The 26978-nt window shown below is 45.1% G+C and overlaps 1 protein-coding gene and 1 pseudogene across 4 annotated transcripts in view; both read right to left on the reverse strand.

Moving 5' to 3' along the window:
* The window catches only part of LOC110509879 (protein unc-13 homolog B), a 127660-nt gene that overhangs the window by 63224 nt on the left and 37458 nt on the right, over positions 1-26978 (reverse strand). For all 4 annotated transcript variants that reach the window (XR_016493279.1, XM_021591060.3, XM_021591059.3 and 1 more), the window contains exons 4-10: positions 26036-26153; positions 25682-25805; positions 23779-23852; positions 23177-23222; positions 20072-20285; positions 2895-3194; positions 2693-2741 (exon numbers count right to left, since the gene is read on the reverse strand). Coding sequence is in view for 3 of the 4 variants with exons in the window: in XM_021591060.3 (XP_021446735.3) it covers positions 2693-2741; positions 2895-3194; positions 20072-20285; positions 23177-23222; positions 23779-23852; positions 25682-25805; positions 26036-26153 (925 nt within the window). In the remaining variant the exon portion in view is untranslated. The remainder of the gene's footprint in view (positions 1-2692; positions 2742-2894; positions 3195-20071; positions 20286-23176; positions 23223-23778; positions 23853-25681; positions 25806-26035; positions 26154-26978) is intronic.
* Positions 13634-14494, reverse strand: LOC149970389 (uncharacterized; annotated as a pseudogene).

A 26978-nucleotide genomic window follows, 5' to 3' on the forward strand; every position in this document is an offset into this window, starting at 1 on the left:
ATAGTTTGCCTAATTTCAGTTCATGTGACAAAATAAGCAAGTAGTGTTGAGAATCATTGAACAATCTACACTGCTGTGAAATATATTTTCCATAACCACAAATATAGTATTTTTCAACTATTTGAAGCTGGTATACAACACCAAAAGTAAGGCGCAACAACACAACCTAAGACCGGGGAGCATAGAAATAGTGCACATAGAACAGATCTTCCACTTCTTAAGACTTGCTTTCAATAAGAAAGGCAGAACTATAACTCACATTTCTATGTGAATTTGGTCAAGTCACCCAAAAAGTTACATATTGCAGCTTTAAGGCAGCTCCACCTAGCCATCTACATCACAGAGAATCAGGATAAATTGAGGTTGACAGAGATGTCATTCCTTTTTTGATGTATTCAGTTTGGAGATTCAGGTTTTTCCGCCCTCTTAACTCAATCAAATGCACTTGTGTAGTAAGCGCCGAGTCTACAATGTAAAATCAGCATGGTTTCTCACAGCACTTTTCTGCAAATATCCCAGCCCATCCAATTATTTAGTACAATTTATTTAAAAAAATCTGTATGTGCAAAACATTTTCACTATCCTTATACTCCCCAAAGTGAGCATCACAGGATAAAGCAAGGCCTAAATTTGCTCGGCAAAATGCACAAAATAACAATGTGATAAACATTGAAGCTGTACTTCTTTATTCCCATCACACTTGTTCCCTATATTCCTGCACACTTGTAACCTATATTCCTGCATCTTTCCCTCACTCTCCCATTTAGTTGTTCAGTCTCTCTCCTAGGCGCAATTCACCACTCCATTAGTGAAGTGGCTACAGAGGGAGAATGAGTCAGAGATGGGAAGTATTTCTGAATTTAAAATACGCATTTCAATAACCTTTTAGTATTTTGTATTTCACTGGTCTGCTCTACAATCCAATGTATTTTGTAAGAAGATACTTTCGAAACCTGACATTTGTATTATCAAAATACAAAATCATTGTATACACAATTTTTTTATAGCAGTTCACAATTTTGTGACCAACTTTCACCCTGCCTTGGTATCAGAAGTCTGATGGCACTATGGTGAGATAAGAGTGTCTGCTAAATGACCAAAATGTTAAATGTAAAATAAAAACTTAATGCATGATGGGTATTATTCTAATGAGCTCTGCCCCCAAAACATGGCCAATAAAAATACCATGTGTGCTTTGCAATTGTTTATTTTTACATTTAGGTAATTTAGCAGACAAGGTAGATAAACAACTAGTACTGCACCTCAGTCACTGGCTTCATCAATAAGTGCATCGACGACGTCGTCCCAACAGTGACCATACATACAGGTCCCAACCGGAAACCATGGATTACAGCCAACATCCACACCGAGCTAAAGGAGCTAGACACCAAGCCGGATGCTTATAAGAAATCCCGCTATGCCCTCAGACAAACAATCAAACAGGCAAAGCGTAAATATGGGACTAAGATTGAATCATACTACACCGGCTCTGACGCTCGTCTGATGGAAGGCTTGAACAATATTAGACTACAAAGGGAAACCCAGCCGCAAGCTGCCCAGTGACGTGAGCCTAAAAGACGAGCTAAATGCCCGTTATGCTCGTTTTGAGGAAAGCAACACTGAAGCATGCATGAGAGCACCAGCTGTTCCGGACAACTGTATGATCACGCTCTCCGTAGCCGATGTAAGCAAGACCTTTAAACAGGTGAACATTCACAAAGCCGCGGGCCAGACGGATTAACAGGACGTGTACTCAAAGCATGCACAGACAAACTGGCAAGCGTCTTCACTGACATTTTCCATCTCTCCCTAACCGAGTCTGTAATACCTATATATGTTTCAAACAGACCACCATAGTCCCTGTGACAAAGAAAACTAAGGTAACCTGCCTAAATGATTACCGCCGCATAGCACTCACGTCGGTAGCCATGAAGTGCTTTGAAAGGCTGGTCATGGCTCACATCAAGACCAACATGCTGGAAACCCTAGACCCACTCCAATTCGCATACCGCCCCAACAGATGACGTAATATCAATCACGCTACACACTGTCCTTTCCCACCTGGACAAAAGGAACACCTATGTGAGAATGCTGTTCATTGACTAGAGCTCAGCGTTCAAAACCATAATGCCCACAAAGCTCATCACTAAGCTAAGGACCCTGGGACTAAACACCTCCCTCTGCAACTGGATCCTGGACGTCCTGACGGGCCACCCCCAGGTGGTAAGGGTAAGCAACAACACATCTGCCACGCTGATCCTCAACACTCAGATCTGAGGTAGCACGAGAAGAGGAGAGGCTGCAATTGAGAGGTCCTTTGTGGTGTATGTGAGAGTGATTCATTTCTGAGTTAACAATCCATCAATGATAATTTTCCACCTCTGAAGCGCAGAGCCACTAGGGTCACATCTAACTCAAAGAACAAGAACAGTGAACCGCTGTTTGATATTCACACTCAACCAGCAAACATACACATAAGTAATCGCATCTTGATGAATACTTGGAATAAGCAATTTAGATTGCCGATTTCGAACTACCAGAGGTGAAGCTCAACCAAGCAGATGGGGAAAAAATACAAATGGGGAGCAGGATAATAAACGTGTGGTTGTGAATGTGTAGAGTGGGCAAGATGATTAGAAGGTAATATATGAGAGGAAAGGGGACATAAGATTAACATGGGAAAAAAACCTACCTCCTGAAGCTGATCCCTGACTTTGTTGATGGCCTTCAACCAGTGTATTCTGTATGGAGAGAAGGGAAAGGGAGACTCATTGTCGTGTAAACTGAGATGTGTGGATTGAGAGATCAAGTGAGAGAATCACCAAGAATGTACTTGTACTATTCAGTGGAGGTTCAAAATTCACAACTCTTTCTTTCTCTTATAAATGACTCACCTTTGCAAATGTTTGTTGGATCTTTTCTCTACTGAGTGGTCTAATTTCTTCAACGAGCCATTTAAGCTTTTCCCCACATCCAGGCAGGGTCTGCCCAACTTCTTCCCCAAAACATTGCTGGGGATGTGTCCATTGGTAGGTTGCTGGACATTGATGGAGGGGTGGAAGCCGGTACTGTGATAGGAGTGTAAGGACTCTTCCAGCCCTGAGCCTGGAGCACTCTCCTGGCCTGTCTCACTAATCTGGGAGCTGGTCTGGCTCAGGTTCCCAGAGGACCCAAAGCGACTACTTTCTACCGGACTGGAGTGGTGAGGGAAGAGACTTAATATTAGAATAATCATTGTTGTGATGAAGAAAAACTAGGTTCATTAATTAGATATAGACATTATTCTTTAGTTTCTACTGAATTGTACAACATTTTAAAAAGACATCCAACCTCACAGAGAAAATAACTACCTGTTGGCAAATTAGAATGAATACACCAATTGCCTGAAATGAATTTTAATGTACCAGACTATCCCAATAAATGTTTGTCTGTACTGGTTTTCTTGTATTACTATTTCTGGGAGACCATGAGTGATTGAAATCTCTAACTTGATCAAACTGAATGGCAACAGGGAATTCTGTAAGGTTATATATATATTCTTAGAATTATAATTGCAATGTATGTACAACTTGAATTAATCTTACACTAGGAGTTTAAGAGTAAGAAATATTTAGCTTATTGTCAATATCACAACAGGTATAAAACACTTCCCAATCAACCACCAACACAGTAGCACAACTGCTTAAAACAAACACGGTTAAAAGGAAAGAGACAGAACACAGTACTCAGTGGGTTGGATTGCGGAGCTGGACCCTGGTTACGCTCCCCAAAATATCAATGCATTATAAAGGGTGTATGCCTCTACTGGCCTTTTAGCACTCAATAGGTCCTTCTTGAACTGGTCGTCCAGATGCATTCCAGAGGTGGGATCTGCAGAGAGGGGTGGTTCTACAAGGCTTTCCTTCTCCTTTTGGGAAAGGGATGCTGAAGGATCTACCTCAGGTGTGGAGATGAAAATCTGGGGTTTGGCTAAGTCACCAGGGGGACCTACCGAACTTTGATCGCTTGTCTCCTTGATTGGCTTATCATTAGTTTTAGGCTGAGTGGTAACAACTGGGGGAGCTTGTAGTTTGGGAGGTTAGGCAGCCCCCCAGAAACCTCAGAGGGAGTGGATGGTTCTTGCTTTGCTACACTTATCTTGTCCTCCTGAAACAGGCCTGCAGATATTGTTTTGAATCCTGAGAACACACCACCACCTGCTTCTGCATGAGGAATTATGGGAAGGGCTTGGGGAATTGTTGGTGTAGATCAAAACATGGATCCAAAAGACTTTCCAGCGTCATCAGTTCCTGAAATAAAACCACCAAACAGGGACATGAGGGCTGGCTCTTTAGTCTTAGGCAACTGGTCGGCTGGGGTAATCTTCTGGCCACTTACCACTGGTGGGCCTGATTTAGTCAATTTCCTTACTTTCAGGCTCTCCCACAAAATTACCCTGTGCTTCTCATGTATTACTGCTCCTTTCACAGCCTTTTGTTTTCCAGACGAACTGGACTGATCCTTCGTTGGAGGTAGTTCTGCTTTTGAGGGCTGTTCTGTTTTAGCAGGTTGCCCTGATGCTGTCGGGATATCAGCTTCTTTTGATTGACAGTTGACAACTGAAGCAGGAGGTTTTTCAATGCCTTGGCCTTGGGCTACTTCAACAGCCTTAGGATCAGGTTTGAGGGAATTTGACTCGAGGTTGAGTTTTGGCGTCAGGTTGTCCAGGTGACTCAATTGTGAATCTTTGTGCAACGTAACTGTCTGCCTCCCGGGTCTTTTATTTTGGCACTGCTATCAGCTGGGGTGGTGTCAGGTATAACTGTTGCTATTTTCTTCTCTGCGGGCATTGTTGGTGCCGTTTGAGGAGTAGTTGTAGCTGGTAGGGGACTAGACCCTCCCAACAAACCCCCAAACCTAGAACCTGCAGTTTGAGGGGGAGCTGTGCCAGGCTGGGGAGTAGACCCTCCAAACATGGAAAGAAATCCAGTAGCTTGGGTCTGTTTGAGGAGTAGTTGCAGTGGGCTGGGGACTAGATCCTACAAACAACCCTCCCAGCATAGAACCTGCAGTTTGAGGAGAGTCTGTAGGTGGTGGCTCTTTAAGGGCTTCTGGTTCTTTAGTTGTGGCAGGTTCCTGAGGTGCACACTCTGGGATGGATTCCTTTTGGGTAGTGGCACACTCAGAAGTAGGTACTGTGGTTGCCGATTCATCAAAGCTAGCTTGTGGGGGTGACAAAGGGCCACTTAACATGGAAAATACACTTCCGTGTGTGGTTCTTTAGGCACTGTAGATCCTGGAACGGAGGACCCTGAAACTGACAGAGCTGCTGCTGAAGGATGTGGGGCACTGGGGCCACCAAACATGGAAAACAATAATTTTGCTGGGCTTTCATTGGCAGTTGAACCAGAAAGGAGTCTTCCAATAATCGAGTTAGCCTCTGGTTGAGGCACCTGAGAGGTGGACCCAGATTGAGATGTTGCCTGTAGTGGACTTGGTCCACTGAACATTGAGAATAAACTTTTACCAGGTGGTTTTGGGGGAGGTGCTTGTGATGAGGACCCAGTTTGGGTTGAGGCCTGCTGTGGACTAGACCCACCAAACACGGACAATAATCCAATACCAGGAGTTTCCCTCTTTAATAGTCAAATCAAATCAAATGTTATTTGTCACATACACATGGTTAGCAGATGTTAATGCGAGTGTAGCGAAATGCTCGTGGTGACAGTTGTTGGTGGTTGTGGTGTTCCAGAGACCATGTCTCCAATTTCTCCCATAAAGCCAAACAGTCTGCCTGATGGTTTTGGGGGTGGTTCCTATTTGGTTTGTTCGGTTGGTGGAATAGTCTGTGATCGGCCCGGGGTGGGGCCAGTGATTGTATTAGGAGGAAATACTTGTGACATGCTTTTACCTGATTGCTGACCAAGAGCTGGCTGTTGGACCCCACTTTGCCCAGAACCATCCATTGTTTGTTGTTTCTGAAGTGAAGGTATGCATGGTGTCAACTGAGAACCTTGTTTTGTGAGTCTGTTTGGCTAATTTCTAACTACAGGTTTTTAGTTGCAGTTGCTGTGATGGAGGAGGCTCTGCACTAAAGAAACTGCCTATTGACCCAAATGGACACAGAATATTCTAGTCTTCCTGTTTATGTGGGTCTGTGATCCCAGGTAAGCTAGCAGTGCAACCAGTCCCATCTTGTTATGACAAAGCCTCTGAGGGTTTAATGGGCTCTGGCATCAGCTCCTCAATCAGTAAGGCAGACTTGAAAAAGCTCATAAATCCCCCCTGTGGTGGTTCAGCTTGTTTTTCAGCAGTTTTTTCCAGCTGGTTTATCTGTGGTGTGCTGTGCTGAGCTTGTGGCTGTAGGGAAGAGGCAGGTTTATTGAGTGAGCTCATGGAAATGGTTAGGACTGTGGGCTGTGTTGGTGGAGCAGCTTGCTGAGACATGATGGCTTGTCGTGAAAGTCTAGGTACCTGAGTAACAGTCTGATCACTATATTGCCAATTAGCTGAATAAGATAGATTCTCCTCATAGTATCCCCATGATATGAAATGCTATTAAGACTATAACAGCTGCTATTATCAAAGGAGTTCCATTTGCCAAACTTAGCTTTATTCCTTTTGGTGGTCAAGTTCAATGCACCCTCTTCTTCAGTCCAGTACTGTTTCTGTTCAATCATTCGATTAGAATGCGTGAGGTGAGGTTACACGTGGTGGTGAGGTTACACGTGGTGGTGAGGTTACACGTGGTGGTGAGGTTACACGTGGTGGTGAGGTTACACATGGTGGTGAGGTTACATGTTGCTGCCTTTCTTGGCTGAGGCACATTGTCTGTGAAATATTTTTTTAAATAGCCCAGAGAGCAGAACTCTGGATTGACAAGGCTGCTAGTTAGTTGATTTTGACTTTGCACCTGTTGACTAGGCTGTTGAGTTGGTTGATTTTGTCTTTGCAACTGCAAATCCTGCATGTTTGGGTACTGCTGGCTAGGGGGATTGAGAGGAGTTGCAGAAAGTGTCTGAGGGATTAGGGACTGATTGGTACGGTACAGTCGTGGCAAAGTGTTTTGAGAATGACACAAAATAATAATTTTCAAAGTCTGCTGCCTCAGTGTGTCATGTACTGTCATGTTGTGTCTTGTCTCTGTCCTTTCCCTTCACCCTGTCTCCCTCTGCTGGTCGTTGTTAGGTTACCTTTTCTCCCCCTCTTTCCCCCAGCTGTGCCTTGTCTCCTCCTAACCACCTCGTCACCCCTTTTCCCACCTGTTCCCTTTTTCCCTCTGATTAGGTCCCTATATCTCTCTCTGTTTCTGCTCCTGTCCTTGTCGGATTCTTGTTTGTTGTGTTTCATGCCTGAACCAGACTGTCGTCATGTTTGCTGTAACCTTGTCTTGTCCTGTCGGAATCTGCCGGTCCGTCTGAGCCTACCTATGTTTGGTAATTAAAGAAGCTCTGTTTAAGTTAATTCGCTTTTGGGTCCTCATTCACGCACCGTAACAGAAGAATCCGACCAAGAATGGACCCAGCGACTTCGGATCCTCTCCACTCAGCCGTCGGGATCCAGGGAGCGATGCTAGGCAGACACGAGCAGGAATTGTCTGCTGCTCGACATGCCGTTGAGACCCTGGCCACCCAAGTCTCCAACCTCACAGAACAGGTTCACCATCTCCGCCTCGATCCACCGGCCACTTCCAGGGCTTTCGAATCTCCGGAGCCCAGAATCAATAACCCGCCGTGTTACTCTGGGGAGCCCACTGAATGCCGCTCGTTCCTCACCCAGTGTGATATTGTGTTTTCTCTCCAGCCCTACACTTTCTCCAGGAGCACTGCTCGTGTCGCCTACGTCATATCTCTCCTTATTGGACGGGCTCGTGAGTGGGGCACGGCAATCTGGGAGGCAAGGGCTGAGTGTACTAACCAGTATCAGGACTTTAAGGAGGAGATGATACGGGTTTTTGATCGATCTGTTTTTGGGGAGGAGGCTTCCAGGGCCCTGTCTTCCCTATGTCAAGGTAATCGATCCATAACAGACTACTCTATTGAGTTTCGCACTCTTGCTGCCTCCAGTGGCTGGAACGAGCCGGCTTTGCTCGCTCGTTTTCTGGAGGGTCTCCGCGCAGAGGTAAAGGATGAGATTCTCTCCCGGGAGGTTCCTTCCAGCGTGGATTCCTTGATTGAACTCGCTATTCGCATTGAGCGACGGGTTGATCTTCGTCACCGAGCTCGTGGAAAGGAGCTCGCGTTCTCCGTTGCCCCCCTCTCCGCTCTCCTCTCCTCCCCTCTCCTCTACCATCTTCCTCTGCCGGCTCGGGTGCTGAGCCCATGCAGCTGGGAGGTATCCGCATCTCGACTAAGGAGAGGGAACGGAGAATCACCAACCGCCTCTGTCTCTATTGCGGTTCCGCTGGTCATTTTGTCACTTCATGTCCAGTAAAAGGCCAGAGCTCATCAGTAAGCGGAGGGCTACTGGTGAGCGCTACTACTCCTGTCTCTCCTTCAAGATCCTGCACTACCTTGTCGGTCCATCTACGCTGGACCGGTTCGTCAGCTTCCTGCAGTGCCTTAATAGACTCTGGGGCGGAGGGCTGTTTTATGGACGAGACCTGGGCTCGGGAACATGACATTCCTCTCAGACAGTTAAAGGAGCCCACGGCCTTGTTCGCCCTGGATGGTAGTCCTCTCCCCAGGATTCAGCGTGAGACGCTACCTTTAACCCTCACTGTTTCTGGTAATCATAGTGAAACCATTTCTTTTTTAATTTTTCGTTCACCTTTTACACCTGTTGTTTTGGGCCATCCCTGGCTAGTTTGTCATAATCCTTCCATTAATTGGTCTAGTAATTCTATCCTCTCCTGGAACGTCTCTTGTCATGTGAAATGTTTAATGTCTGCTATCCCTCCTGTTTCCTCTGTCTCTTCTTCACAGGAGGAGCCTGGTGATTTGACAGGGGTGCCGGAGGAATATCACGATCTGCGCACGGTGTTCAGTCGGTCCAGGGCCACCTCTCTTCCTCCACACCGGTCGTATGATTGTAGTATTGATCTCCTTCCGGGAACCACCCCCCCCCGGGGTAGACTATACTCTCTGTCGGCTCCCGAACGTAAGGCTCTCGAAGATTATTTGTCTGTAGCTCTTGACGCCGGTACCATAGTCCCCTCCTCCTCTCCCGCCGGAGCGGGGGTTTTTTTTGTCAAGAAGAAGGACGGGTCTCTGCGCCCCTGCATAGATTATCGAGGGCTGAATGACATAACAGTGAAGAATCGTTATCCGCTTCCTCTTATGTCTTCAGCCTTCGAGATCCTGCAGGGAGCCAGGTTTTTCACTAAGTTGGACCTTCGTAACGCTTACCATCTCGTGCGCATCAGGGAGGGGGACGAGTGGAAGACGGCGTTTAACACTCCGTTAGGGCACTTTGAATACCGGGTTCTTCCTTTCGGCCTCGCTAACGCTCCAGCTGTCTTTCAGGCATTAGTCAATGATGTCCTGAGAGACATGCTGAACATCTTTGTTTTCGTTTACCTTGACGATATCCTGATTTTTTCACCGTCACTCCAGATTCATGTTCAGCACGTTCGACGTGTCCTCCAGCGCCTTTTAGAGAATTGTCTTTTTGTGAAGGCTGAGAAGTGCACTTTTCATGCCTCCTCCGTCACATTTCTCGGTTCTGTTATTTCCGCTGAAGGCATTAAGATGGATCCCGCTAAGGTCCAAGCTGTCATTGATTGGCCCGTCCCTAAGTCACGCGTCGAGCTGCAGCGCTTTCTCGGCTTCGCGAACTTCTATCGTCGTTTCATCCGTAATTTCGGTCAGGTGGCAGCTCCTCTCACAGCCCTTACTTCTGTCAAGACGTGCTTTAAGTGGTCCGTTTCCGCCCAGGGAGCTTTTGATCTCCTCAAGAATCGTTTTACATCCGCTCCTATCCTTGTTACACCTGACGTCTCTAGACAGTTCGTTGTCGAGGTTGACGCGTCAGAGGTGGGCGTGGGAGCCATTCTTTCTCAGCGCTCCCTCTCTGACGACAAGGTCCACCCATGCGCGTATTTTTCTCATCGCCTGTCGCCGTCGGAACGTAACTATGATGTGGGTAACCGCGAACTGCTCGCCATCCGGTTAGCCCTAGGCGAATGGCGACAGTGGTTGGAGGGGGCGACCGTTCCTTTTGTCGTTTGGACTGACCATAGGAACCTTGAGTACATCCGTTCTGCCAAACGACTTAATGCGCGTCAGGCGCGTTGGGCGCTGTTTTTCGCTCGTTTCGAGTTCGTGATTTCTTATCGTCCGGGCTCTAAGAACACCAAGCCTGATGCTTTGTCTCGTCTCTTCAGTTCTTCAGTAGCCTCCACTGACCCCGAGGGGATTCTCCGTGAGGGGCGTGTTGTCGGGTTGACTGTCTGGGGAATTGAGAGGCAGGTAAAGCAAGCGCTCACTCACACTCCGTCGCCGCGCGCTTGTCCTAGGAACCTTCTTTTCGTTCCCGTTCCTACTCGTCTGGCCGTTCTTCAGTGGGCTCACTCTGCCAAGTTAGCCGGCCACCCTGGCGTTCGGGGTACGCTTGCTTCCATTCGCCAGCGTTTTTGGTGGCCCACCCGGGAGCATGACACGCGTCGTTTCGTGGCTGCTTGTTCGGTCTGCGCGCAGACTAAGTCCGGTAACTCTCCTCCTGCCGGCCGTCTCAGGCCGCTTCCTATTCCCTCTCGACCGTGGTCTCACATCGCCTTAGATTTTGTCACCGGACTGCCTTCGTCAGCGGGGAAGACTGTCATTCTTACGGTTGTCGATAGGTTCTCTAAGGCGGCTCATTTCATTCCCCTTGCTAAGCTTCCTTCTGCTAAAGAGACGGCACAAATCATCATCGAGAATGTTTTCAGAATTCATGGCCTTCCGTCAGACGTCGTTTCGGACAGAGGTCCGCAATTCACGTCTCAATTTTGGAGGGAGTTTTGCCGTTTGATTGGGGCTTCCGTCAGTCTCTCTTCCGGCTTTCACCCCCAGTCTAACGGTCAAGCAGAACGGGCCAATCAGACTATTGGTCGCATCTTACGCAGTCTTTCTTTTCGCAACCCTGCGTCTTGGTCAGAACAGCTCCCCTGGGCAGAATACGCCCACAACTCGCTTCCTTCGTCTGCGACCGGGCTATCTCCTTTTCAGAGTAGCCTCGGGTACCAGCCTCCGCTGTTCTCATCTCAGTTCGCCGAGTCCAGCGTCCCCTCCGCTCAGGCTTTTGTCCAACGTTGCGAGCGCACCTGGAAGAGGGTCAGGTCTGCACTTTGCCGTTATAGGACGCAGACTGTGAGGGCTGCTAATAAGCGTAGAACTAAGAGTCCTAGATATTGTCGCGGTCAGAGAGTTTGGCTCTCCACTCAGAACCTTCCCCTTAAGACGGCTTCTCGCAAGTTGACCCCGCGGTTCATTGGTCCGTTCCGTATTTCTCGGGTCATTAATCCTGTCGCAGTTCGACTTCTTCTTCCGCGATACCTTCGTCGCGTCCACCCGGTCTTCCATGTCTCCTGCATCAAGCCCGTCCTTCGCGCCCCCGCTCGTCTTCCCCCCCCCCCCCCCCATCCTTGTCGAGGGCGCACCCATCTACAGGGTCCGTAGAATTTTGGACATGCGTCCTCGGGGCCGTGGTCACCAGTACCTCGTAGATTGGGAGGGGTACGGTCCTGAGGAGAGGAGTTGGGTTCCCTCTCGGGACGTGCTGGACCGTGCGCTGATCGAGGATTTCCTCCGTTGCCGCCAGGTTTCCTCCTCGAGTGCGCCAGGAGGCGCTCGGTGAGTGGGGGGGTACTGTCATGTACTGTCATGTTGTGTCTTGTCTCTGTCCTTTCCCTTCACCCTGTCTCCCTCTGCTGGTCGTTGTTAGGTTACCTTTTCTCCCCCTCTTTCCCCCAGCTGTGCCTTGTCTCCTCCTAACCACCTCGTCACCCCTTTTCCCACCTGTTCCCTTTTTCCCTCTGATTAGGTCCCTATATCTCTCTCTGTTTCTGCTCCTGTCCTTGTCGGATTCTTGTTTGTTGTGTTTCATGCCTGAACCAGACTGTCGTCATGTTTGCTGTAACCTTGTCTTGTCCTGTCGGAATCTGCCGGTCCGTCTGAGCCTACCTATGTTTGGTAATTAAAGAAGCTCTGTTTAAGTTAATTCGCTTTTGGGTCTTCATTCACGCACCGTAACACAGTGCTTTTAGATATTTTTGTCAGATGTTACTATGGAATACTGAAGTATAATTACAAGCATTTCCTAAGTGTCAAAGGCTTTTACTGACAATTACATGAAGTTGATGCAGAGTGTCAATATTTGCAGTGTTGACCCTTCTTTTTCAAGACCTCTGTAATCCGCCCTGGCATGCTGTCAATTAATTTCTGGGCCACATGCTGACTGATGGCAGCCCATTCTTGCATAATCAATACTTGGAGTTTGTCAGAATTTGTGGATTTTTGTTTGTCCACCCGCCTCTTGAGGATTGACCACAAGTTCTCAATGGGATTAAGGTCTGGGGAGTTTCCTGGCCATGGACCCAAAATATCAATGTTTTGTTCCCCGAGCCAATTAGTTATCACTTTTGCCTTATGGCAAGGTGCTCCATCATGCTGTAAAAGGCATTGTTCATCACCAAACTGTTCCTGGATGGTTGAGAGAAGTTGCTCTCAGAGGATGTGTTGGTACCATTCTTTATTTCATGGCTGTGTTCTTAGGCAAAATTGGGAGTGAGCCCACTCCCTTGGCTGAGAAGCAACCCCACACATGAATGGTCTCAGGATGCTTCACTGTTAGCATGAAACAGGACTGATGGTTGCGCTCACTTTGTCTTCTCTGGACAAGCTTTTTTTCCGGATGCCCCAAACAATCGGAAAGGGGATTCATCAGAGAAAATGACTTGACCCCAGTCCTCAGCAGTCCAATCCCTGTACCTTTTGCAGAATATCAGTCAGTCCCTGATGTTTTTCCTGGAGAGAAGTGGCTTCTTTGCTGCTCTTCTTGACACCAGGCCATCCTCCAAAAGTCTTTGCCTCACTGTGCGTGCAGATGCACTCACACCTGCCTGCTGCCATTCCTGAGCAAGCTCTGTACTGGTGGTGCCCCGATCCCGCAGCTGAATCAACTTTAGGAGACGGTCCTGGCACTTGCTGGACTTTCTTGGATGCCCTGAAGCCTTCTTCACAACAATTGAACCGCTCTCCTTGAAGTTCTTGATATTCCGATAAATGGTTGATTTAGGTGTAATCTTACTGGCAGCAATATTCTTGCCTGTGAAGCCCTTTTTGTGCAAAGCAATGATGATGGCACGTGTTTATTGCAGGTAACCATGGCTGACAGAGGAAGAACAATGATTCCAAGCACCACCCTCCTTTTGAAGCTTACAGTCTGTTATTCGAACTCAATTAGCATGACAGAGTGATCTCCAGCCTTGTCCTTGTCAACACTCACACCTGTGTTAACGAGAGAATCCCTGACATGTCCACTGGTCCTTTTGTGGCAGGGCTGAAATGCAGTGGAATGTTTTGCGGGGGATTCAGTTCATTTGCATGGCAAATAGGGACTTTGCAATTAATTGCAATTCATCTGATCACTCTTCATAACATTCTGGAGTTTATGCAAATTGCCATCATACAAACTGAGGCAGCAGACTTTGTGAAAATTAATATTTGTGTCATTCTTAACGTTTGGCCACGACTGTAGATACTTTGCTTGCAGAAGCAAATTCAAAAATTCCAGAAAGGAGACCACCTTGTTGAGCAGGTTCTGGAACTGTATGTTATCTAGAAAAGCCTGGATGTTGTCTAGAAAAGGCTGGTTTCTCAGTGGACCACGGTTTGTTCCTGGCATATTCTGTTGGTTGAAGTTCTGCTGATTACGAGTTGTTTGGTTGCTCAAAACATTAGCAGAACACAATTTAAACAACCCAGAGAAAATGCCTCCTTGTTGAGGGGGTGCTTGATGAGATGGGTTTGGTGCTTGTTGCTGACTTGGATGATTGCTTGGAAAAGCACCTTGCTGTTGGGCCTGGGGAGGTTGTACACCTAAGTGATAGGCTTTCTGCAGATGAAAACCTCAGAAACCCTGAGAGAATACCCCCCGGCTGAGAATGAGGACTTGCACTTGTGTGGGAGGTTGCAAGGGAACTGTTGAGGATTACTGGATCAGGGGGTTGACTGTTTGGGGGAACTTGCTATGGTGGTGGGTTCCCAGATAAGTCACCCGCAGAGCCAAATCTAAGAAGTCCTGTTAAAAAATCTTGAGGTTCAGGTTGAGGAGGAGCATGCCCAAGAGGCATTGGAGGTGGTCTCTGATGTTGCTGCATATGCTACTGATGTGGATCTGGAGTCAATTGGTGATGCTGGGCCTGTTGTTGACTGGGATTTTCTGGGGGTTTGGAGGCATGGACATCCTCACCAGAACCAAATTTCATGATTCCAAAGAACATTCCTCTTTCTGGGTATGAAGGCTGTTGGGAAGAGACAGCATCAGAGGAAAGAAACAGACATTTTAGCTTACTGCCTAAAGATGGCTCCTCCATAGGGTTATCTAAGCTAATATCTGGTTCTGACTCAAATACAGGATACATTGCAACAGGGAGGGCCCTGCGAGAAAACAGGGTTAACTGGTGCAATTAATGAGCTGAAATATTTATTGAAAGGGATAAAGAACCCTGAACTCATCACTGGTTCTAGTTGGCTAATGGGCTTCCCACCCACTGTAGGCACATATTGCTGAGAGGCAGTCAGTCATGTCTCCCATGTACAACTTTTCCTTGTGCATTAACACATTGTTTATTCTGGGGTGTATTTCTTGAATTATCAAGGATTCTGTCTCCTATCACAGCCCTTGACTGTTCACCTAGTTGGATACATTTCTCATCCCAGTTTGCAAGATTTTGAGAGTCCTCTCTTGAGCCACTTCTCCCTCTGTGGAGTTCACTCCCTCTTCACCTGAAAAAAGTTTCCCAAAACAAATTTTCTCAAAAGCGAAAGTGACTGCTGGTGTTTGTGGCATCGTTGCAGAGTCCTGAACTTTATCACTTGTACTATTTAGAATCTCTGTTCTAATGACTGGTGTATCTTGATTGTGGACTTGTGTCTTGGCATCAGACTGGGAAGGTAAATTGAAGGAAATGTTCTGCTGGGGTGAACTGTAGGAGATACAACAGATACAGGAGCAGGGCTGGTGGATTTTGGAATGAAAGAAAACAGTGTGGATATACCAGATTGAGAAGATGGTGCAGGTGATACTTCTTTAGTTTCTGCAGAACCTGATCTGGGCTGCTTGGGGCTGAGCTAACCTTGTCAGTGAAGGAACTGAGTAATGAACTCATTGCATTTTTCACTCCAGATATTCCTGGTTTAGGTGAAGCCTCTGTCTGGGTCTCCTCCTTGACATCTCTAGGGGTCCTTGGGTCCTCTCCAGTAGATTCTATACTTACACTGCCCTGAGAAAATAACCTTGATATGGATGACTTGGACCCATACCTGCTTATTTCCTAATATTTTTCAGCCAGGTAATCTGATATTGTTTCAACTAGGCACTGGAGCTCATCCATGGGATCCATATACTTGTCACGTGGTTCCTCCACTGGAGACAGCATTGCTTCAGGAGCCCATCCTCCCATTTCCACCTTTCCCCTCTTCTTAACCAGATAACTCTGATGCTTGTCTATGTAACTTCCATGGGATGAAGCATGTCTGCCTTGGCCATGGCCCCTCCCATTCTCAGAATGAATGGTCTTTGCTAAGGAGGGAATTTCCTCTAGCTCCTCCTCCGATCACTTGGAGTAGTGCAGCTCCTCCTCTGAATCGTACCCTAAACCTGTCTTCATTCTGGCAGCTTCGTCCTCCTGATACACTATGTAGTTCTGCAAGGTGTCCCTCAGCATGTTTTTGGCGCACATCCTAGTCTTGTAAAGAAGTCTGTTCTTGTATGGCTTGAGACACGTGTCATCTGCTCCTCCTCGATCTTTAACACCTGGCGCAGCACCAGCTCCCCTCTCTTCTGGCGGAGGAGTGCAAGATTAGGGGGGAAAGGCTCATCTGTGAGTTTCTCTGACTCCAAGTCGGCCAGCCCTCCTGGATTCCAAATCTTTTTCGTCCACTGCCGATCGATAGTGTCATAGCCCGCTGGGTAGATGGCAGGTAGGATGCCACTGCGTTGTGTGCTTTGGGAGAGTGAGCTGCCTGAGGGCTCAGTGAGAGCTCTCCCCATGCGGAGGATAACATCGTCCTCAGGCCAATGATTCTCTTCCTTGTCCAGTAACTCGCTCAGCTAATTTCTCCCCTGCACTTTGTACTTGCTCTCCTAATCCTCCGCACCCATACCATAATCTACAGGGATGATCCTGACCCTCACTTTATGGTTTATGGCTCTAGTTTAGCTAAATTTATTAAGGTAGAGGTACAATGGGATGTGAGAGGAAACAATAGCAGAAAAGAAAACAATAGCAGAAAACAATACAAAGATTGCATATTATAACAGGACAAAAAAAGTAAGATAAAGACAATGTGACAGAGACAATAAGCATTAAATACATACATATGATAAAAATGTGGTGAATTTGTGTTTATGTGTATGTGAGTCTATTGGTAACAGTGTTATTAAGATTGTTTGATATAAGTGCGTTGTGTTCGTGAGGACCGAAATTCACCTCCTCATTCTGGGGGATTATCAACAACAACATAAAATCCAAGCTGAATCATCTCTGTCCAAAGTAGTATTACAGACCACATAGAGACATGGTCGAGGAGGGCAATCTCTATTACTAAACCAACACCAGGGTCCCAAAAACCCATATGTGACCACAGCAGGCTAAACTAAGCTCAGTTTCATTAAAACTACCAAAATAAGTTTTGTAAAAGAATACGTCTGAAGGAAAAAAAATTCCTGGCTGTAATCCCACTTTTCTTTTCAGATGTTATGGAATTATCCGGATCAGCTTTCTATCTGTCCACACAGACTGACATTTACCACAATCTCATTGAGCCACATGTTTTACAAAGCAAGTCACACATGTAAGAGTGCAAATAACCATTCTACACTGGATACATGACTGGAGTTAGCAAATTATTTGTGTTTCATTCTGGAAAACTTCCAAGCAGTTGGACAATTTTGACAATTTGACCATTTTGGTATAAGACCAAATGTGTTCCTTCTTAACTACAGTGCCTTCAGAAAGTATTCACACCCCACAACTTTATCCACATTTTGTTATTTTACAGCCTGAATTTATAATAGATGAAATTGAGATTTCTTGCCACTGGCCTACACACAACATAGGGAAAGAGGGATACCTAGTCAGTTAACCAACAATGTATTCAACTGAAATTTTTCTTCCACAATTAACCCAACTGAATCAGAGAGGTGTGGGGGGCTGCCTTAATCAACACCTCTTCGGCGCCCGGGGAACAGGGGGTTAACTACCTTGCTCAGGGGCAGAATGACAGATTTTGTAGCTTTTTCCTTAATACAAAGTGTTACAGTGCATTCATAAAGTACTCAGACCCCTTCTCTTTGTCCACATTTTGTTACGTTACAGCATTTTCCTAAAATGTATTAAAACAATTAATACATTTTGCAAATTTATATAAAAAAAACTAATATCATATTTACGTAAGTATTCAGACTCTTCGCTATGGGACTCGAAATTGAGCTCAGGTGCATCCTGTTTCCATCACCTTTGGTTAGAAAGGTAATCCAACTTTGGCAAAAACCAAGCTTTGAGGTTGAAGGAATTGTCCATAGAGCCCCGAGATAGGATTGTGTTGAGGCACAGATCTGGGGAAGGGTACCAAAAACATTCTGCAGCATTAAAAGGTCCAAAAGAACACAGGGGCTGCCATCACTCTTAAATGAAAGAAGTTTGGAACTACCAAGACTCTTCCTATAGCTGGCCGCCCAGCCAAACTTAACAATCAGGGGAGAAGGGCCTTGGTCAGGGAGGTGACCAAGAACCCGATGGTCACTCTGACAGAGCTCCAGAGTTCCTCTGTAGAGATGGGAGAACCTTCCAGAAGGACAGCCATCTCTGCAGCACTCTACCAAAATCAGGCCTTTATGGTAGAGTGTCCAGACAGAATCCACTCCTCAGTAAAAGGCACATGACAGCCTGCTTGGAGTTAGCCAAAAGGCACCTAAAGGACTCTCAGACCATGAGAAACAAGATTCTCTAGTCTGACGAAACCAAGATTGAACTCTTTGGCCTGAATGCCAAGCGTCACGTCTGGAAGGAACCTGGCACCATCCCTACGGTGAAGCATGGTGGTGGCAGCATCATGCTGTGGGGATGTTTTTCAGCGGCAGGGACTGAGAGACTAGTCAGGATCGAGGGAAAGATGAACAGAGCAAAGTACAGAGAGATCCTTGATCAAATCTGCTCAAGAGCGTTCAGGACCTCAGACTGGGGCGAAGGTTCACCTTTTAACAGCACAACAACCTTAAGCACACAGCCAAGATAACGCAGGAGTGGCTTCGGGACAAGTCTCAATGTCCTTGAGTGGCCCAGCCAGAGCCCGGACATGAACCCAATCGAACATTTCTGGAGAGACGTGAAAATAACTGTACAGATATTGCTTCAACAGGTTGCTTCAACAGGTTGCTTGTCATTATGTCGTATTGTCTGTAGATTGATGAGGGAAAAAAACTATTTAATCCATTTTAGAATAAGGCTGTAATGTAACACATGGGGAAAAAGTCAAGGGGTCTGAATACTTTCTGAATGCACAGTATGTTTGGGGCAAATCCAATAAAACACATTACTGAGTATCACTCTCCATATTTTCAAGCATAGTCGTGGCTGCATCATGTTATGGGCATGGTTGTAATTGTTAAGGACTGGGGAGTTTTTCAGGACAAAAAAGAAGTGTAATGGAGCAAAGCACAGTCAAAATCCTAGAGGAAAATCAGTCTTCTGTCTAACAGACACTAGGAGATAAATTCACCTTTCAGCAAGACAACCTAAAACACAAGGCCAAATCTACACTGGAGCTGCTTACCAAGAAGACAGTGAATGTTTCTGAGTGGCCAAGTTAGAGTTTGGACTTAAATCTGCTTGAAAATCTATGGCAATACTTGAAAATGGCTGTCTAGCAATGATCAACAACCAATTCAACAGAGCTTGAAGAATTTTGAAAAGAATAATGTGCAAATATTGTACAATCCAGGTGTGCAAAGCACTTAGAGACCCAAAAAGCCTCACAGCTATAATCGCTGCCATAGGTGATTCCAGCATGTTTTAACACAGGGTTGTGTATACTTATGTAAATGAGATATATACCTCTATACTTAATTTTCAATAAATTTGCAAACATTTCAAAAAACTTTTTCACTTTGTCATTATGTATTATTGGTGTAGATGGATGAGAAAAAAAATCAATGTAATCCATTTTGAATTGATGCTGAAACAACACATTGTGGAATAAGTCAAGGGGTATACTTTCTGAAGGCACTGCATGTTAATAACAAATATATATTCTATTAACTAGATAAAAATTCTATACAAATTCTATACTAGATCCAATTATATACATAATTCAATATCTATTGGGTTAACTTGCACTGTTGCCCACAACATTATTAGATTGAAGAATCACTCCTTCGGGGGAACTATTTATATTATTCAAGCAGGTGACATTGTTAACCTCCTTCTTATGCTGTGTTAAAGGATGTGTCAGCAACAAATAAACATAACCTGACTAGATTTAAAGCTGCCAACCTTACTTGAGAAATGTGCTTGTATTCTGATGCTTGATTCTGTCATTCTGTACCAGGAGGGTGGATGTCCCCAAATCATCTGAAAGAGGGACACCCTCCAAGAAACAAAAGAGCTAAGCCTCAGGCCCTCAGTTAACTGGGTTTATTTGCAATATAATCATTTAATAGTTTTCTACGTGAAAATCAAGCCATCAGAACAAACCAACAGAAAATAAATGACTGCACTTCAAAAACTCTATTCATGTCTTAACTCTTCTTCACTGTGTGTCAATATGTATGACTGTAGTATACGTGAGGTGTGCCATCTTTAATGGCTGAATTTGTATTTTGCATGTGTCTTTGTTTTCTGTGTAGGGGCATGTCCTGTATGTTTGTGTGTGTTATTCAGAACCTCTACCTGCTCTCGCGGTGGTCTCTGTAGTCCATGTCAAAGCTGTGCATGGAGTCTGTGCAGGAGTCCAGGTGGTTCTGGAGCTGGGGGCCCATGGGGTACTGGTGCATGGAGGAGTTGGGCTGGGCCGTAGTATGGTAGCGCGGGGGCAAGCTGTTGCTGGTCTCACTGCGGTAGTCACTGTCCCGGTCGTCCACTGCACTGTCATGGTCATCCAGGGCTGTAGAGGGACAACAGGACAAGCTCCACAACACAGAACATCTAGAGACCTCTACATCCTCAAACTGCTAAAATGACTACAGAATCTCCATTCTATACACTGAGGTCAGGAATGATCAGGTAAGAGGGAGGTAAGGAGGGCAAGGGTCATGCACTTTTGAATGCAAAAAAACTTCAGTGAGAAGGGGAAAGTGATGCATGTGAATATATAGGCCATTAAAGGTAGAACCCTTAGTTGCTACATCCATTTTTAATTTTTAAGGAAAGTATTCTGAACCCTTGACTTTTTCCACATTTTGTTACATTACAGCCTTATTCTAAAAATCATTACATTGATGAGGGGGGGGGGGGGGACGACTAAGTACAAACAGTTAAAAAAAAAAGTTTGCTAATTTATTTAGCTAAACACTGAAATATTACATTTACATGAGTATTCAGACCTTGTACTTTGTTGAAGCACCTTTGGCAGCGATTACAGCCTCGAATCTTCTTGGGTATGACGATACAAGCTTGGCACACCTGTATTTGGGGAGTTTCTCCCATTCTTCTCTGCAGATCCTCTCAAGCTCTGTCAGGTTGGATGGGGAGCGTTGCTGCACAGCTATTTTCAGGTCTCTCCAGAGATGTTCGATCGCGTTCAACTCCGGGCTCTGACTGGGCCACTCAAGGACATTCAGACTTGTCCAGAAGCCACTCCTGCGGTGTCTTGGCAGTGTGCTTAGGGTCGTTGTCTTGTTGGAAGGTGAACCTTCAACCCCAGTCTGAGGTCCTAAGAACAAATTTTCATCAAGGATCTCTCTGTACTTTGCTCTGTTCATCTTTCCCTCAATCCTGACTAGACTCCCAGTCCCTGCCGCTGAAAAACATCCCCACAACATGATGCTGCCACCACCATGCTTCACCGTAGGGATGGTGCCAAGTTTCCTCCGGATGTGACGCTTGGCATTCAGGCCAAAGAGTTCATTCAAAGAGACCATTCTCATGGTCTGAGAGTCCTTTAGGTGCCTTTTGGCATGAAATGCTGCAAAAAAAAATTGGTACCCTTCCCCAGATCTGTGCCTCGACACAATCCAGTCTCGGCGCTCTACGGACAACTCCTTCGACTTCATGGTTTGTTTTTGCCCTGACATGCACTGTCAACTGTGGGACATTATATAGTCAGGTGTGCCTTTCCAAATCATGTCCAATCAATTGAATTCACCACAGGTGGCCTCTAATCGAGATGTAGAAACATCAAGTATGATCAATGGAAACAGAATACACTTGAGCTCAATTTTGAGTCTCATAGCAAAGGGCCTGAATATTTATGTTGTTGATAAATTTGCAAAAATTCCAAAAAACTGTTTTCGCTTTGTCATTATGGGGTATTGTGTGTCGATTGCTGAGGATTATTTTCAATTTTTTCTAATTTAAAACAAGGCTGTAACAAAATGTGGAAAAAGTCAAGAGGTCTGAATACTTTCTGAAGGCACAGTAATTTATAAATGCCACCTGAGCTTAGATTAACTGTCATACCACATCAGAACCCAAAATATAAGCTTGTTATACTCAAATGTTTGTAAACAAACAAAGCATATCCTCAAAACATGGTTAAAACTATCAATTTGACATCATGGACTGTCAGTCCTTGCATATGTCATTGTAAATAAGATTTTGTTCCTGACTTGGCTAGTTAAATAAAGGTTACCGTTTTCATTTTTTTTTTTTTTAAATACATAACTCTGTCTATGAATTTGAGTGGTTACATTTCTCTAGCCCCATTCCTCAGCTTTTTACCAAAAACACAGGCGGGTGACAGCTTTGTTTCAATTAAGGATTCCTGCTTTAAATACAGCCAAAAATGGACACTCCAGTCAAAAAGTGATATTCCAAAATGACTGCGTTAAGTAACTCAATTGCAATGTTGACATAAGGGAATTCTCTCTCCTTAGTGACCCAGACTCAATTTTGGCATCAGACAGGTCCTGACAGGTCCTGAGACAGTTCCTGAGTGGCCTGCTTAAGGGGACATAGGCCTTATCGCTCCAGACGTATATGTGAGATAAATAGATAGCTCAGGACAAACTGATGTATTGTTAGCATCTCTAAAAATCAGAGGGGAAAACAAGTTGTCAAGGTGAAACATGAACACAGGCTGGCAAACCGTGCGGTTGCATCTCACAGACATCTGTTCAGGAAGTCAACTGCCACTATGCTTTATCAAGGTCACCCGCTGACTACAAAAACATAGATCTAGGCCTAACTGCTATTGTCCAGTTATGTTTCCATAGAAGTAGTAATAATAACCAGATTTGTGTTTCCATGTCCTGTGGGGAAATTGATATAGATGATGAAACTCAGATGGCATGAGGTGTAGTGCGATGAGGTGGGGCTGGGGGATATTTCCCCTGGCTGTAGCGACTATTGTTGGTGCTGGAAAACATGCACAAAGCATTGAGGATTGGCCAAGGTGAAGCTTTGGGAAGGTTTAGAATTCATCAGAAAAAGACTGTGTATTACATACTCAGTGTGTCAGTCCATCCAAAATAGTTGCCTGGTGAGAGGTAGTGGAGAGTATGCAAAAACAGTGCCTGACGTGGGAGGGGGAATTATGACCATAACATACACAGTGGACAAACAGAGACACCACTAGCAGACATGCATGAACGTGGCATCCCTGTGTTGACATTCTTCATAACTTTGGATAAGTAGTGACTGTTCTGGAAAATTAAGATTGGATAAAAGGCTTACTTGATGTCAACTCTGAGCTAGGAGATTTACACATAACTCAGGAATAGGACAAGGAAATAAATAACATAAAAAGGCCAAACTAATGGAAGACAGAGGGAGCCAAGGCTGATGAGAGAGCTCCATCTAGTGGGATATTATGGAGTGGAAGTCAGTCCCACTCACAGCATTGGGAGGCAGCGGGAGGCATGAGGCGTCTCTGGACCTCATCCTGCAGAGGGTACCAGAGAGAGGAAAGGAGACAACAAGAATTGTGACCTCTGACCATCATAATACACAAAAACAAAATCATCATCCTCAACACCAAACTCAAACTCCTGCATTTGTCATAATATTGTCATCACCACCATGACTTCAATGCCACTGCATGCAATAGTTCGACCTACCATCTACGTTATCACTTCAGAGCACACAGTGATAAACACACGCTCATGTCAATACAGTACCTAACCAGAGTTTTCTGTGACATGCAAAAGCGAGGTGTGGAAAATGTCAAATGACAACAGGGTTAGTCGCATCTTCCATTTCCATGTATTTTACCGTGTGCTAGTGAATGCAGAGAGCCAAGTGTAATCTGGAGATAAGGTTACAAAATATTCAACCGCATTGTACTGGGAACTTTACAATTTGTAAACATAGAGAGGGTATTTTCGAAAATACTTCACCTCTGTAACTGCTTGAAATATAAATAGGTAGAATTTGTTGCTACATTTTTGACATACATGTTCCTGGTGAAATAGCGCCTTAGCATGTAGGGTAGGCCTTACCTCATCATAGATCCTCATAGTGTTGATGCGATCCAGCTTGCCGGTCCAGTACTGCGCCTCGTCATCTGGGATGTCTGATAGAGAGGGGAGTACACACACAGAGTGGGATGACTGGTGAGCTGCATCCTTCCCTACCCCATACCATCCTAAACCATCCACTCTCCAACATGCTGCTATTATATATTCATGGTCCTTTTAAATATATAATGAGCCACTTAGGAAAGAGACATTAAAAATAGTTGGCTATGCCCTGAAACTGTACTGTTGGGGGACAGGGACCATGAATGACAGGGCTCCACTGTAGTAATGTTTGTCATGACAGATGCAAATGATTGCACAGAAGAGCACAAGACAATGACGTTAGTACTGACAGGGATAGAACTTCACAGTGACATAAGCGCAGAGAAATAGACTTCTAGAGACTGCAAAACTGTGCAAACCTTAACTTGATGACATTACCAGCCTAACAACTGACAAAAATGTGCAGACAGGTAAATTATACATTGATGCCTCCTACCAAACCACTGGTCTGTTAGAGCAGACCCCCTCTCCCTCCCTGTGACCTGATGTCCCATGATCCTTTACAGAGAGACACTGGACTGTTTCCCCTATATTAATTCAACATTTAGCCTATATTAATTTATCATTCCCCTATATTCATTTACAGCAATACATTTTTTAAAAACAATTCTAGGGGAAATCCTGGACTTTAAAGAGAGCTGAACACAAATACGCCAGAGGTTCAAAGGCAGATGAAACCAAACCCCTGTCCTGGTGAATGAATGGGATCAGTGGTACACAGAACCCAGACAAACACACAGCCTCCCTTCCCTACCGCTACCTTCAAAGGCCTGCCCTTAAATACCTGAAAGCTGCTCTAGTCCCTCTCATAGACAAACACTTTTAACTTATTGATCTTGTTTAGTCCCCTCCTGTACTCCCTGTTCACCCATGACTGTGTGGCCAAGCACAGTTTTTGATTGATTGATTTATTTGACATAAAAAGTAACAATTTTTCTCCCCAATTGGTAGTTACAGTCTTGTTCCATCGCTACAACTCCCGTACTGACTCGGGAGAGGCGAAGGTCGAGAGCCGTGCATCCTCCAAAACACAACCCTGCCAAGCTGCAGTGCTTCTTTAAAAAATGCACGCTTAACCTGGAAGCCAGTGTGTCGGAGAAAACCCAGTACACCTGGCGACCGTGTCAGCATGCATGCGACCCGGCCCACCACAGGAGTTGCTAGTGCATGATGGGACAAGGCTGGCACACAGCTGGAATCGAACCAGGATCTGTAGTAACGCAGCTAGAACTGAGATGCAGTGCCTTAGACCACAGCACCACTCAGGAGGCCTTTTTTTATGTTTTACTTTCGTTTATTTAGTAAATATTTTCTTAAACTGCATTTTTGGTTAAGGGCATGTAAGTAAGCATTTCACGGTAAGGTCTACACCTGCTGTATTCAGCGCATGTGACAAAAAACATGTGATTTTATGCACACCGACACCAATACTGGCAAAGTTAAGGGACAGCGATGTAGAAAGTGATTCGTAAATTACATAACTGTTCGCTACGCAACCTGCTGGGATTTCAACCAATCCCTATCAGGTGTGGTGGCATATGTTAAAGCACAGGTCACTGGAGAAGGCTACTACTGTATAATCATTACTGTATTGTGCCCTATACATGTTCCATCTACAAAAACAGACCTATAACATTTCAGCATCATACATCATACCAACTGTAGCTACTGTAACTGTAGACACAGTTTGATGGACAATGGACCCTGGTACACAGTACAGAATCAACAAAAACATTTAAAGAGATAACATATGATATAAAATAGATATCCTATGGGAAGCTAAGTGCCCAACAGAAACATTGTGATCAATATAACATTTTACCAAAGGGCAGCTCAAAGTGGGAGTCCAGAAGAACCTGGTGGTGTGTTGGGTTCTTGGTGCCGTAGATCTCATCAGCCTTCATCAAAACCTCAGCATCCAGGAAGGTCCAGTCCCCTGAGCCCTCCTGAGGGAAGAGAAAGGGCTAGGTCCGAGGTCATAGACAGAGAGACCAGAAACTAACTGGGAGGTGAACCAGTGCCCAAACTACTCTGTACATGTTTTATATAACATTTGAACTGTGTGTTGTAAATGTTGGTTTTCAACATCGGAGCTGGATGTGTGTTCTCTAAATGTTTTGGCCAGTTGTGTTGGTGGTGTGTAACGTTGTATGAGTGCATCATCTGCCCCTCTCACCTCCTCTGACTGGCGGATGCTCTTGAGGGGGATCCAGGCAGTCCCCAGCATGGTGTCCCAGATAAGGCCTTTGTTCCACACCTCCACAATGAGGCCCAGGTCCAAACAGTTGATCTCACTGGAAAAACAGGAGAGAGAGGCAATAAAGGAGAGGGGGTCATAATCAACTCTCATTCAATACAGACACACAGTTTAATAGAGCGACAGATCAGTAGAAAGAAAGCGACACAGTGATTGTCTAACAAATGTATAATGGTTTCATTCACTATGTGTTGAGTCACCTCCATGACATTGAAATAATTATTACAGAAACTATGGCTAAGCGCCGTCTGGCTGTTCACTGATCCCTTGGTCTTTGATTAGGCCTATGCATCATGTCAGATGTCGTGATGCCTTCCATCCTTAATTTGCCATTGAAAAGGATGCAAATATAGCTTGCTGACAACAAAAGAGCATCTCACTTGAAAGCGACCACTGCTCATAATTTCTTCATCTCATTTGCGGCACTTCAAAAGGAAGATGAGAGAAGAGATACTTATCAAAAGTGCACTGCCCTCAGTAAAGGTGGCAGTAAGAGCGAGCCCAGGTGCAAACAAAAATATTCTAAACAACTAACACTAAAGGCGATGTACCAAATGAAGACAACACTATTACTGTAATGAGCAGACCAATCACCTTCACATCTCTTTGGCTCTTACGTGGCCACAGTGAATGTAAACATGTACTTGTATAAACTGCTTACAGTCATATAGTACTTTTATAAAACAAATATAAAAAGAATGAGTAAACCATTTTTAACATTTCCTAAAAAATATTAAACCAATACTCTTTTTGATCAATCACACACACCGACTTCACTTTGAGCTCTCTCTATCGTTCCGCATCATGGAAACACAAATTAAAGAACCCATAGACCCACTCCACCATGAAAACAGCATTCAAA

The sequence above is a fragment of the Oncorhynchus mykiss genome, chromosome 29, assembly GCF_057628025.1.
Source record: "Oncorhynchus mykiss isolate SJ-2025 chromosome 29, ASM5762802v1, whole genome shotgun sequence".
Classification (NCBI taxonomy): Eukaryota; Metazoa; Chordata; class Actinopteri; order Salmoniformes; family Salmonidae; genus Oncorhynchus; species Oncorhynchus mykiss.